This window comes from Myxocyprinus asiaticus, chromosome 14 (assembly GCF_019703515.2).
Source record: "Myxocyprinus asiaticus isolate MX2 ecotype Aquarium Trade chromosome 14, UBuf_Myxa_2, whole genome shotgun sequence".
Lineage (NCBI taxonomy): Eukaryota > Metazoa > Chordata > Actinopteri > Cypriniformes > Catostomidae > Myxocyprinus > Myxocyprinus asiaticus.
In genome coordinates this window covers 1,900,135-1,913,178 of record NC_059357.1, presented here as the reverse complement: position 1 = coordinate 1,913,178, position 13,044 = coordinate 1,900,135, and the positions used below count along the sequence as shown (strand labels likewise).

At 38.2% G+C, this 13,044-nt stretch overlaps 1 protein-coding gene across 1 annotated transcript in view; it reads right to left on the bottom strand.

Annotated features, from left to right (window-relative positions):
* Positions 1 to 13,044, bottom strand: part of LOC127451962 (microtubule-associated serine/threonine-protein kinase 1-like) — a 46,066-nt gene that overhangs the window by 23,439 nt on the left and 9,583 nt on the right. The window contains exons 2-6 of the mRNA XM_051717059.1: positions 9,983 to 10,014; positions 5,748 to 5,833; positions 2,771 to 2,846; positions 2,526 to 2,595; positions 1,730 to 1,890 (exon numbers count right to left, since the gene is read on the bottom strand). Coding sequence (XP_051573019.1) covers positions 1,730 to 1,890; positions 2,526 to 2,595; positions 2,771 to 2,846; positions 5,748 to 5,833; positions 9,983 to 10,014 — 425 coding nt within the window. The remainder of the gene's footprint in view (positions 1 to 1,729; positions 1,891 to 2,525; positions 2,596 to 2,770; positions 2,847 to 5,747; positions 5,834 to 9,982; positions 10,015 to 13,044) is intronic.

Sequence of the window (13,044 nt, the reverse complement as noted above, 5' to 3'; positions counted from 1 at the left end):
GTTTGTGTATGTATGTGTGTGTTGTGTGTTTGTGTATGTATGTGTGTGTTGTGTGTGTGTGTTTGTTGTGTGTGTGTGTTTGTGTATGTATGTGTGTGTTGTGTGTGTGTATGTATGTGTGTCTGTGAGTGTGTGTTTGTGTATGTATGTGTGTGTTGTGTGTTTGTGTATGTATGTGTGTGTTGTGTGTGTGTGTATGTATGTGTGTCTGTGAGTGTGTGTTTGTGTATGTATGTGCGTGTTGTGTGTGTGTGTTGTATGTGTGTGTGTGTTGTATGTGTGTGTTGTGTGTGTGTCTGTGAGTGTGTGTTTGTGTATGTATGTGTGTGTGTTGTGTGTGTGTGTTTGTGTATGTATGTGTGTGTACTGTAGCTATACTTTGGGGACCAATTCGTCCTCAGAAGTGAGCCAAATCTGACAAAACCTCCCTTTGTGGTAAAAATAATTCATAAATGAAGTAAATAATGTTTTTTTTTCTTTTAAAGGAATATTCACCCATAAATTAAAATTCTGTCATTATTCACTCCCCCTCATGTTGCTCCAAACCCATTCGATGTTATCGACATAGCCAGCATATTTGATTTATTTGATTTGAGAGTAAAAAAAAACGACTACACATATACAGTATATATATATATATATATATATCATGCTATTATTTCAGAAGCTCAGGTTTTTACATCAAGGAGTTTTGTTGTATCGTTGTATATGTATAATACGTACATGTTTAAATCAATAAATGTTTATATATTTTTCTAAATGAATGAATATTGGATTAAAATTTGGTCTGTTACAGTTTGACACCCGTTTTTGTCACATTGCACATTATCATCAACTAAAATATGCCACTTGTTGACCAAAATTTTATGCCATTTTAGTTATAGTAAAACTGACTAAAATGAATGATTATGACATGACAAAATATTGACTAAATTTAAAGGTCATTTTAATAAAAAGACTAAAAAAAACAGTCTAAAAATGAACACATGATAAGTCGTGCATAAGACATTTTGATTACTTTTACTGTGGTTTAATGGTGCGCTTTTTTGCTCTTTTTTGAGCTTGACAGAGTCATTATTTATTTTCATTATATATCATTTTTGGATGAAATATCCCTTTAAATAAAAACATAATGATTTTTACAGTTGAGGACATCACCAAAGGTTTTTGGGTTAATGTGTACTCAATTAGCTTCTTATAAAAACAACACAAATATACGGTATCCCCTCATTTACGTAACAGTTCACACGGTTTGTTTTGTATCGCGGTTTTAGGGTCACGGCTTCTGTATGGTTTAGTATTTGGTATGTTCAGAAAAAAAATACTACTGCCAAATCCAATGTAAGAATACTCAATTTGGTAACAAACACTTCAACAAAAAATCACCATGGATTTACTACAGTAACCATAGTTTCACCATGGTATTTTCAGTAAAACCATAGTAACCACAAAAATTACCATGGAAAAAATATTCTCTAATTACTAAATCAACATTTTAATTTAATACCTGCATTGTTTTGCTACATGCATCAACATAAAGTGTATCCACCTATAGAGCCATACAGATGCATTATGGGAGGTTGTAACTGGGCCTGTCTATTTGATGGCATTTTCTTCACCAAAACGTATGCTCCAGATGCGTCCATAGACTTGAGATGAACCACGGTGCAAATACTTTTTACTGAAAACCATTACACCCCTAATGCACAGGTGTTTGGTGTGTGTTTACCTGAGGCTGCGTGAGCGTGGTCTTATGTGGGGTGAACAGCGTCCCCCGTCATCATCAGTGATGCTCTCTGTGCTGCCGAAGTGTTTCGACAGGAAGTGCAGCTCATCCATGGTCGGCTGAGACGGCAACTGGTGCAATCGCTCCTGTGAGGAACTGGAAGACTTGAAACAGAGAGAGAAACAGAGAAAAACGAGCCATATTTTACACTTTCATTGCATTTAATTTATTCTCTGAAGAAAAGTCCCTCAATCCATAAACTGCAAATGTCCACCAACTAGTTGACTACTTTTCTGGACTACTAATCAATTAGTAAAAATAAGTAGTTGTGCAGGCCCTACTGCTGATTAATTTGCAATGTACTGCCATAAATAAATCAGTCACGACTATAACACTGAAGAGTATTTATGTGTGTTTGTGATCAAAGGGCAGCAGAAACACATCTGATGTGTCACTCTACAGATGTTGATGTCTTCAACAGAGCATCTAATGTATCACACATCACCTACAGGCACAACAACATCAGCTCCAGAGCTTTCCATTCAAAACAAACATATTTACATTTATGCATTTGGCTGACGCTTTTATCCAAAGCAACTTACAGTGCCCTGATTACAGGGACAATCCCCCTGGAGCAACCAGGAGTTAAGTGCCTTGTTGGATTGAACCAACAACCTTCTGATTACCAGTTATGTGCTTTAGCCCACTACACCACCACCACTCATACATATATACATATAGACAGGAGTGCATGTGTGTCATGCATTGTAGTGTCTATAGTGTGCTGAAATTGAAATACCGTTGAACTGGGTGTATTGGTTCCATACCCAGAGGACGGAAGAGACGCCAGTGACCAACGACGGCCATCCCTAGATAGACAGATTTAAATCATAGGCAGATAGATGTTTAACATGACATCAGCTATATTGAGTGTTACTAAATAATGTCTTACTGAAGATGCAAAAATGCTAAATGTTTTAATGGGTTAGGGGACAGAAAGTACCATTAGCTCAGTACAAACACAATAAAAGTCAATGGACTTACCGTCTCGAGGAAGCAAAAGAGAAATGAGCTGGTGTGCTGGGAGAGAAATTGCGAGGGCTGTCCAGAGGACTACTTCCTGTGTAGACAGGAAGACACTCAGAAGCCATGTTGTAAAACTCAAAGAAGAACAAAAAGTACTCAAAATAATAATAATAATGGAAGCATCTAAAATAATTTAATAATCAGTTCTGATTGCATGCTGCTAAAAAAAAGATCCATGATATACTTGAGGTGTATCAATACAAACACATTAGCATAGGTTTTCCAAAAGTCTGTTTGCTCTGGTGGAAAAAAACAACTCAAATAAGCCCAAGGTGGTCAAGCTGTGTGATGGAATACTGGTTAACCAGCTCAGTCAGCTAACCTCAAGCCAAGCCAAGATGGTTGACCAGGTCTAACCAGACTGGCCAGCCTCACTGGCTGGTAATCCATATGTTTAACAACCTTAACCAGCTTTGACTAGCTTATTAGTATTAACAACCAGCTAGAAACCACATAAAACAAGCTACCTTCAAAAACCTCAGGAAAATCCAGCTAAAACCGGCATCAAATACAATAGTAGCTGGTCTCTAGCTGGTCCACGCTGGTCGTTTATGGCCCAAGTTGGTCTAGATGGTTGATCAGCTGTACAATCAACTGGTGCGGCAGTGGCCAATCTGATTATCATCGGTAGACAACCTTGCTTAAGCTGGTTAGAGCTCTTAAACCACCTTGCTCAAGCTGGTTAGAGTTGGTAAATCACTGTGGTAAATCTGATTACTGCTGGTAAAGCACCAAGGTCAATCTGGTTAGGCCTGTTAAATGACCTTGGTCAAGATGGTTAGAGCTTGTAAACCACACTGGTCAAGCTGGTTTGGCCAAGCTGGTTAGAGCTTGTAAACCACATTGGTAATGCTTGTTTGGTCAAGCTGGTTAGAGCTGGTAAATCACTGTCGTCAATCGGATTACTTCTGGTAAAGCACCAAGGTCAGTCTGCTTATTGCCAGTACACCACATTGGTCAAGCTAGTTAGACCTGTTAAATGACCTTGGTAAAGCTAGTTAGAGCTCATAAAACACATTGGTCAAGCTGGTTAGACCTGTTAAATGACCTTGGTCAAGCTAGTTAGAGCTCATAAAACACATTGGTCAAGCTGGTTAGACCTAATAAATGACCTTGGTCAAGCTGGTTAGAGCTCGTAAACCACATTGGTCAAGCTAGTTAGAGCTCATAAGCCACATTGGTCAAGCTGGTTAGAGCTGGTAAACCAAATTTTTTAAGCTGGTTTGGTCAAGCTGGTTAGAGCTCGTAAACCACATTGGTCAAGCTGGTTTGGTCAAGCTGGTTAGAGCTGGTAAATCACTGTGGTCAATCTTTTTACTGCTGATAAAGCACTATGGTCAATCTGATTATTGCTGGTAAACCGCTTTGGTCAAGGTAGTTAACCTGTTAAATGACCTTTTATCAAGATGTTAGAGCTCATAAACCACATTGGTCACACTGGTTTGGTCAAGCTGGTTAGAGCTTGTAAACCACATTGGTCAAGCTGGTTAGAGCTCGTAAACCACATTGGTCATGCTGGTTTGGTCAAGCTGGTTAGAGCTTGTAAACCACATTGGTCATGCTGGTTTGGTCAAGCTGGTTAGAGCTTGTAAACCACATTCGTCAAGATGGTTTGGTTGAGCTGGTTAGGGCTGGTAAATCACTGTGGTCAATCTTTTTACTGCTGATAAAGCACCATGGTCAATCTGATTATTGCTGGTAAACCACTTTGGTCAAGCTGGTTAACCTGTCAAATGACCTTGATCAAGATGTTAGAGCTCATAATCCACATTGGTCACGCTGGTTTGGTCAAGCTGGTTAGAGCTCGTAAACCACATTGGCCAAGCTGGTTTGGTCAAGCTGGTTAGACCTGTTAAATGACCTTGGTCAAGCTAGTTAGAGCTCATAAAACACATTGGTCAAGCTGGTTAGACCTAATAAATGACCTTGGTCAAGCTGGTTAGAGCTCGTAAACCACATTGGTCAAGCTGGTTTGGTCAAGCTGGTTAGAGCTGGTAAATCACTGTGGTCAATCTTTTTACTGCTGATAAAGCACTATGGTCAATCTGATTATTGCTGGTAAACCGCTTTGGTCAAGGTAGTTAACCTGTTAAATGACCTTTTATCAAGATGTTAGAGCTCATAAACCACATTGGTCACACTGGTTTGGTCAAGCTGGTTAGAGCTTGTAAACCACATTGGTCAAGCTGGTTAGAGCTCGTAAACCACATTGGTCATGCTGGTTTGGTCAAGCTGGTTAGAGCTTGTAAACCACATTGGTCATGCTGGTTTGGTCAAGCTGGTTAGAGCTTGTAAACCACATTCGTCAAGATGGTTTGGTTGAGCTGGTTAGGGCTGGTAAATCACTGTGGTCAATCTTTTTACTGCTGATAAAGCACCATGGTCAATCTGATTATTGCTGGTAAACCACTTTGGTCAAGCTGGTTAACCTGTCAAATGACCTTGATCAAGATGTTAGAGCTCATAATCCACATTGGTCACGCTGGTTTGGTCAAGCTGGTTAGAGCTCGTAAACCACATTGGCCAAGCTGGTTTGGTCAAGCTGGTTAGAGCTTGTAACCCACATTGGTCAAGATGGTTTGCTCGAACTGGTTAGAGCTGGTAAATCATCAAGGTCAATCCGATTATTGCTGGTAACCACCTTGGTTTAAGATCGTTAGACCTGGTAAATGACCTTGGTCTACAGTACCCGGTTAGAGTTGGTAAACGACCTTGCACAAACTGGTTGAAGCAGGTAAATCACTGTGGTCAATCTGATTACTGCTGGTAAAGCACCATGGTCAAGCTAGTTATAGCTGTTAAACCACTTTGATCCAGCTCCACACCAGCTACCGTGTACTACAAACTAGCTTGACCACCTTATGCTAGTATGACCTGGTTTGTCTAGCAGTGTTAGCTGGTTTATCAATCAGGGTCAGGGGGTGTGTCCACTTACCGATGTGTCCCGGTAATGGGGAATGTGGGCGTGGCAGAGTCGGGGAGGTGGAGGTCAGAATCAGACTCTTCCTGTTACCGCGGCAACTACACACACACAAACACACACATATTTTAATGCATCACATCACATCAGAGAAAAAAATATTGGAGCTGGTGTGACAATAACAGAGTGTGAAAGGAGAGAATGCACTGCAGGAGTGTGTGTATGTGTGCGTTCTGACAGTCATTAATGTTAGACAGTCAACTCAAGAGAAAGAGAGAGACTCAGGATGAGGAAGAAATGACAAAGAGACAGAGAGAGTGAGAGAGAGCTTATGGAGGGCAAGTAAATGAGAGAGATATTTGATAGGGCTTGAGTGAGTATATGAGAGAGACATTACAAACATACTCAGACTTCACCCAACGCACAAATAACACTCCTCACGTGAAGCGCACGAGAGACTCGACTTATAGCTGATTTCAGTAAAATTTGATATATTGGCTAAACTAGCCCATTTATAATTAGATTGACCAGTTTTATTAATACTGTTCAGTACTGAATTAAATATTTATAGTCAAAATGCATAGACTTAACATTTATAGTACCATGTAAATATGTAAATAATACGATTGTACTACCATGGTATAGGCTATGTTTAAAAAACCTGTTTAAAAAATACATTGTACATTTTGGTACTTTCTGAATGAATAAGCACATACTATCTGTTCACCATTTGTCGTAATTCATTCTGGAACTGTCCTCTAGAGGCAAATATTGTCTCTTAATAAAAACAAAGTACATTTCTGACACAGACACACACACAATAGGCAGAAGGTGAGCTAACAGTCTTGTGGGATGAACTGAAAGTGATGCGAGACTCTGCCCCTTCTCTCTTAAAGAAACAGTACCTCTCTTAAAGTGACAGTACCTCTCTTAAAGTGACAGTAAGAGCGACTTCATGTTTAAAGAGGTCAGAGATGCCTGTTATCTCAACACCTTTTATATGGGACACCAAGTATCATCAAGAAGGATTTTAAAGTCTTTAGGAGGACAGAAAAAACACTCTAATGTATGTAACTGATTCACTTGTGGCTTCAAATATTCTTCAAATAATCCTAAAACAACTCATGATTTTGAAACTAATATCACCAGACTCAACAGAAAGCAACATGTTGTCAGTTCAAAGTCCAACAGCATGTGATTCAGTCAAACACCATAGATATTATATAAACATTGTACCCATAAAATATAAAATTAAAAAAGGTGCCTTTATTACACTACTGTATCAACAACTGCAGGTAAACAATGACCTCACCACATCTTCACGTCTCTTAAAATGACTATTAAAAACTGATTTTCAAATCTTTTTACCTTTTAGTGCGACGAAACATACTGCCGTTTACAAAACAACCAAATCACAGATGAAATTACCAGCACACATGAAAAACATCATATGGTGTGTGTGTGTAAAATGGAGAACGGTTAGAGCATCTGGCTTTGCTCACACACTGGAAAATACAGAGGGAGAGTACAGAGGGAATTCTGGGTTAAATCCCAAAGGCAACGGATGAAACCAAGACAGCACTGAAAGAGGGCAGCAGGTGTGTTACATCCGTTCAGAAGCACTGTTATTGTGTGTCTGTGTGTGTGTGTGTATTAAGTGCACTTATAACACTAAGTGCAATATGTTTTTTTCCCCAGAGGTAACGGTGTATGACATTACTGAGAATCACGGAAAATCAAAGTGAACGAAGCTTTTAGAGAAATGGAGAGAGTCTGACAAAGACACAGACAAAACGGACCATTAAAGGAAGACATGTTATGCTCACTTCACATACAGTATTATAGCTCTGTCCAAATCCAAGTGAGCTGCCTAGCTAGACAGTATTTTAAGGCATCATAGACTCGTTTCCAAAAAAGTCAGTAACATTAACCTGCCTTCCAAGACACCGTCTCACTACATACAACAGTCTGGTTCTGAAAGTAAAAATTCCATGTATTTTCTCCATACGGGAGTTGATTATTAACAATATTTTATTTTTATTTTTTATAATAAACCTTTAAAGACAGATCTACCGTGAGCTTTGAGATTGTTAATCAATGGTATATGATTCTGTTGAAGCCATCAGTCCACATTATTTTAACTTCATAGTTTTTTATTTTATTAGTTTTTTTATTTTTTCTCCCAATTTGGAATGCCCAATTCCCAATGCGCATTTAAGTCCTCGTGGTGGTGTAGTGATTCGCCTCAATCCGGGTGGTGGAGGATGAATCCCAGCTGCCTCCGCGTCTGAGACCGTCAACCCGTGCATCTTATCATGTGGCTTGTTGAGTGCGTTGCCACAGAGACATGGCGCGTGTGGAGGCTTCACGCCATCCACCGCGGCATCCGTCTCAACACACCATGAGCCCCACTGAGAATGAACCACATTATAGCAACCACGAGGAGGTTACCCCATGTGACTCTACCCTCCCTAGCAACCGGGCCAATTTGGTTGATTAGGAGACCTGGCTGGAGTCACTCAGCACACCCTGGGATTTGAACTAGTGAACTAGCGATCTCCAGGGGTGGTAGCCAGCGTCTTTTACCACTGAGCAACCCAGGCCCCTAACTTCATAGTTTAACCCTTTAAGCACAGATAGGCCCATGAGAAAAAAAACAAAAACTGTCAAAATATTAACAACTACAGTCTTGACCAACACAAAATAGGTATCGTTTGAAGGCTTAGAAGCTCTACTTTACAATGTATGTAGACATTATGACCAAAACTGAACAAGTGCTTTGATATTTGCAGACAAATCAGAAGTGTTCCGTTTTGATTTATTAAAAATGTTGCACTGTACATATTATTGTAGTAGGTAAAAACTTCAAACTCATCAAATAGTCATGTGTCATATGTTGTTGGAAAGCTCTTAAAGAGTAGAATACAACCGGTCTATTTGTTTTACTCACAGACAAAAATATAGCAAGTAATAGCTAAGTATATTTCTTTGACATTTATGTTGGTGTTTTTTATATGCCATGTTTTCACTTATAAATTCATGCAATATAAACGGAACATAAAATATCACATATCATTATTTAGAGGAGGTGACTGTCTTTCAAACGAGCACACACACAACATAATCAGACTTATAGATCATTAGATAATTGACAGAAAGCACAATGTGCACACAGCATCTGGCTATCTGGCATCTTGCAATCTGGCTGAAAACACGTAAGCTTTCCTGGATCAGATGACGTCAATGGAAATGATGTAACGTCATGGAATGCTGATCCAATTGGACTGGGTTCAGATCAGTGCAAAAATCATCCATATTTGGGCAGAGAGACATGTGATTGGTGACTGTTACGTATGGCCACCAGGAGATGGCGCCAAGTACATGACACAGATTCAATGATGACTCAAATGGCACAGAATGAGACTCATTCTGTGAAATCTCATTCCTAAAATCATGTCTGCATGCTATGCAAACCTTTAGTCATTGTTGTGTTTGCATGTGTAATTAGTTCTTATGTACAATTATTATGTTTTATTTGTTTGGAGAGGCTTTTGGGCACTTGAGTGATAAACCTTTAATTTTGGGTATGCCACTGAAACACCCTCAGAGCTTAAAGGGTTAAAAAGAGTGGTATTCCTGGTGATTAACTACACTAACCATGATCCTAAAGAGAAAAATCCACCAATCAGAGAACTGTGACAAAGTGCACCAAAAGAGCTCTGCAGCAATCAGATTGCTCTCCCCACATTCTCAGACTATTTATATATTTGTACATATATATATATATATATATATACTGTATATATGAATATTTTGCAATAAAGATAAAATATATTGTTTCTAAACTTATAGTCAACAACTTAAGTCAATAGTTTTTAATACGATTACGTCACTAGCAATGATTCTTGCGAGTGTAGTTAATTCCCTCTTTAAAGACCTAAAGTACACAGTCTTGTACCTTTGTATTTTGGCTGATTTTCAAATACTTTTTTGCTTCGAATCAAAGTTTGTAATGTTGTGATTCACCTCAGAGCTGGTTGGTTCAAGGCTTACAACTCTTTTATGAAGGATTTTATGACATCCTATTGAAAATATGGCTCGCTAGCTCATTGCCGTTTAGAACAGAGCTGATAAAGTGGACCTCAAATACTAAATATTCACATTTTATAGACAGATCAGATCTTTCTCGTCTTGTAAAGCACTACATCGTGAATCAGATATTCAGGTGTGTGTGTTTTGAGTGAACTCACCTGCTGTTCTTACGGGGCAGAGGAAGATCCTTCTGAGCCAAAGACAAATAGACAGACAGATAGAGGAAAAACAGACATCAGAAATTAGTTTTAGATAAACACAAAAAGTATTTAACATCTAAATGTCATTGCTGTCAACTATTAACTAGTGTGCACAAGCACACTTTTCATGCAAAAAAAAAATCTGACAAAAAATAGGTTTTAAATGATACATGGAAATATAAATATGCACAAAAGTCATACATTTGTACTTGAAACAGTTTGTTAGTTCAGTATGAAATTGGCACAGTATTCTGAGAACTGGATACGAGAGAGAGAGAGAGAGAGAGAGAGAGAGAGAGAGAGAGACTTGAACTGTGTGTGTGATTGAACGCATGACTGAACACATGATATTCTCTCATCTGTCTTACTGACAGTCTCTCTCTCTCCCCTGCAGAACTTCATTCATAAGAAACAACAGAACTATACATTCATATACTTACACGCGCATAACCAATAAAATTGCTCGGATGTCCTTGATCACAGTAAGCGACTTTAATAAAAAGAAAACTGAATCGTTTAATCCTGCACCGTCTACTTTCAAAAGTGCATTACAAGTAGTGTTGCTTATATTGATTTGAACACACCCCAACACTAAATATTAAACTTCAATGTGTAGAATATAAACAAATCGAGTTTTTAATCAAGATAACATAGTAACAGAACATGTTGTTTATGCATTGATCTATGCGTTCTTATTTGATTAATGAAAGCATGGTGTTTCCATGGATACAGGGCTGTGTCAGGTGTGCCGAGACGTTTAAACTGGCATGTCTTTCCATGAATGAATCCTCAGAAGACTGTTAAACACTGCGGCTCAGTTTCTCTCTCCCCCCGTGACCCTACAGGTCAATACACAGTAAATAACCCGAGAGATCACGACCCTAAGAGGACTACAGCACGCATGTTACAGCACATACACATTCATACTGCTGATCTTTAAATGTGTTTCTGTTTATTTTCTATTGTAAGTGCCATGAAGCAAAATAGTAAAACCATTTCAACATTTCATAAACAAAAAAAAACAAAAAAGAAAAGAAAATTATGATCTAAACAGTGAGGGAGAGGTTTCTGATGAATTCTTCTATAAAGATAAAGCAATAAAAAATATCAATAACATTAACATTTAAATATAATAAAGCTTTAAACATCAAGTCAAAGACAATTATTCAACAATGTACATTTACATTCCACAGAACTTCTTTTAGCCGAAATAACAGAAAAACACAGAAAGTATTGTTTATTCTACTCACTATATTGAGTATAAATAAAATATATTTAATAACATTGAATTTAGTTAAATAACAATTTTAATAAACAAAAACACACTTCTCTAAAACGTAAATGTCAGTGGTGGATACATCGACACTTTTTAAAAAATAATGAGAAAACACGTATGAAATATTTTCATACCGTATCTGAACACTCTCCAAATTTGTGTTAAATCTGTCAAAAATGTCACATTTTATGGTGTCTATAGTGTTATTTTTTATTAAATATACAGATGTTAGTAGATATCTTATGTATGTGGGTCAATGACATGATGCTCATACTTTGTCCAGATCAATTAAGTTATTAAAACAAAACAATGTCTTGAATGCACCTCCACATGTTGTCAACAGATCTATCAGTGATGTAACCATCTATAAAATGTAACACAATAAATAAAAGTCTCATTAAAGGAACATTCCGGGTTCAACACAAGTTAAGCTCAATCGACAGCATTAATGTTGATATCACAAAAAAATGAATTTCGACTCGTCCCTCATTTTCTTTAAAAAAAGCACAAATCGAGGTCACAGTGACGCACTTACAATGGAAGTGATAATATTCCTTTAAAAGCTGAAAACCTTGAAAAACAGACGTTGGTATGGGTAGATTCTTTTAGAATAATTTATTGAAAAATAAGCATAAAAGGAGTTCACTAGTTCGTGAGTTTGAATCCCAGGGTGTGCTGAGTGACTCCAGCCAGGTCTCCTAAGCAACCAAATTGGCCTGGTTGCTAGGGAGGGTAGAGTCACATGGGGTAACCTCCTCGTGGTCGCTATAATGTTGTTCTTGCTCTCGGTGGGGCGTGTGGTGAGTTGTGCGTGGGTGCCGCGGAGAATAGCGTGAAGCCTCCACACGCACTATGTCTCCGTGGTAACGTGCTCAACCAGCCACGCGGAGGCAACTCACTATGCCACCACGAGGACTTAGAGCGCGTTGGGAATTGGGCATTACAAATTGGGGAGAAAAGAGGAGAGAGAGAGAAAAAAAGCAATGTGATAAGATGCACGGATTAACGGTCTCAGATGCGGAGGCAACTGAGATTCGTCCTCCGCCACCCGGATTGAGGCGAGTCACTACGCCACCACGAGGACTTAGAGCGCATTGAGAATTGCGCATGCAAAATTGGGGAGAAAAGAGGAGAGAGAGAGAGAGAGAGAGAGAAAAAAGCATAAAAATGGTTTTGTTTTTAAATATGATTAATATTTGAAAAACTTTTGTCCGCCAAATCAAAGTCAGGTTTGTGTAACCATTCTGTTGTCATGTGATAACTAGTGAACTCCAAGGGTGATAACCAGTGTATTTTACATTGATACCTTTAATTGATGGTTACATCAACTGACATTTTTAAAGTAATTATATAATTTCTTTGCAGAAAACGCCAAAGGTTTTTTTTTTTTTTTTTTTTTTTTTTAAGTAATAAAACCAGCATGGACACAAAGATTACATTCCTACAAACTTGAAATGTATGTTCCAAAATAGAATTTTAAACGATTTTTTATTTGTATCATCATGGACAACGTTATTTGTCAGTGACCCATCTACATTCTCTTAAAAAATGAGATAAAAAGAAGTTCTTATAACTGTATGTATGTCTTTGGTGTTTCCATCAGTTTGTAACAGCTAGCGTAGAATGACCCTATAATTTTCTTTAAAAGATTTCCTAGACACTCATAAAAGATTCAACAAAAACCCCACCACAGTTCTTCTAAGAGTTTAGGAAAAGCAAACTGAGGAAAAACTCAAGCTAGCAA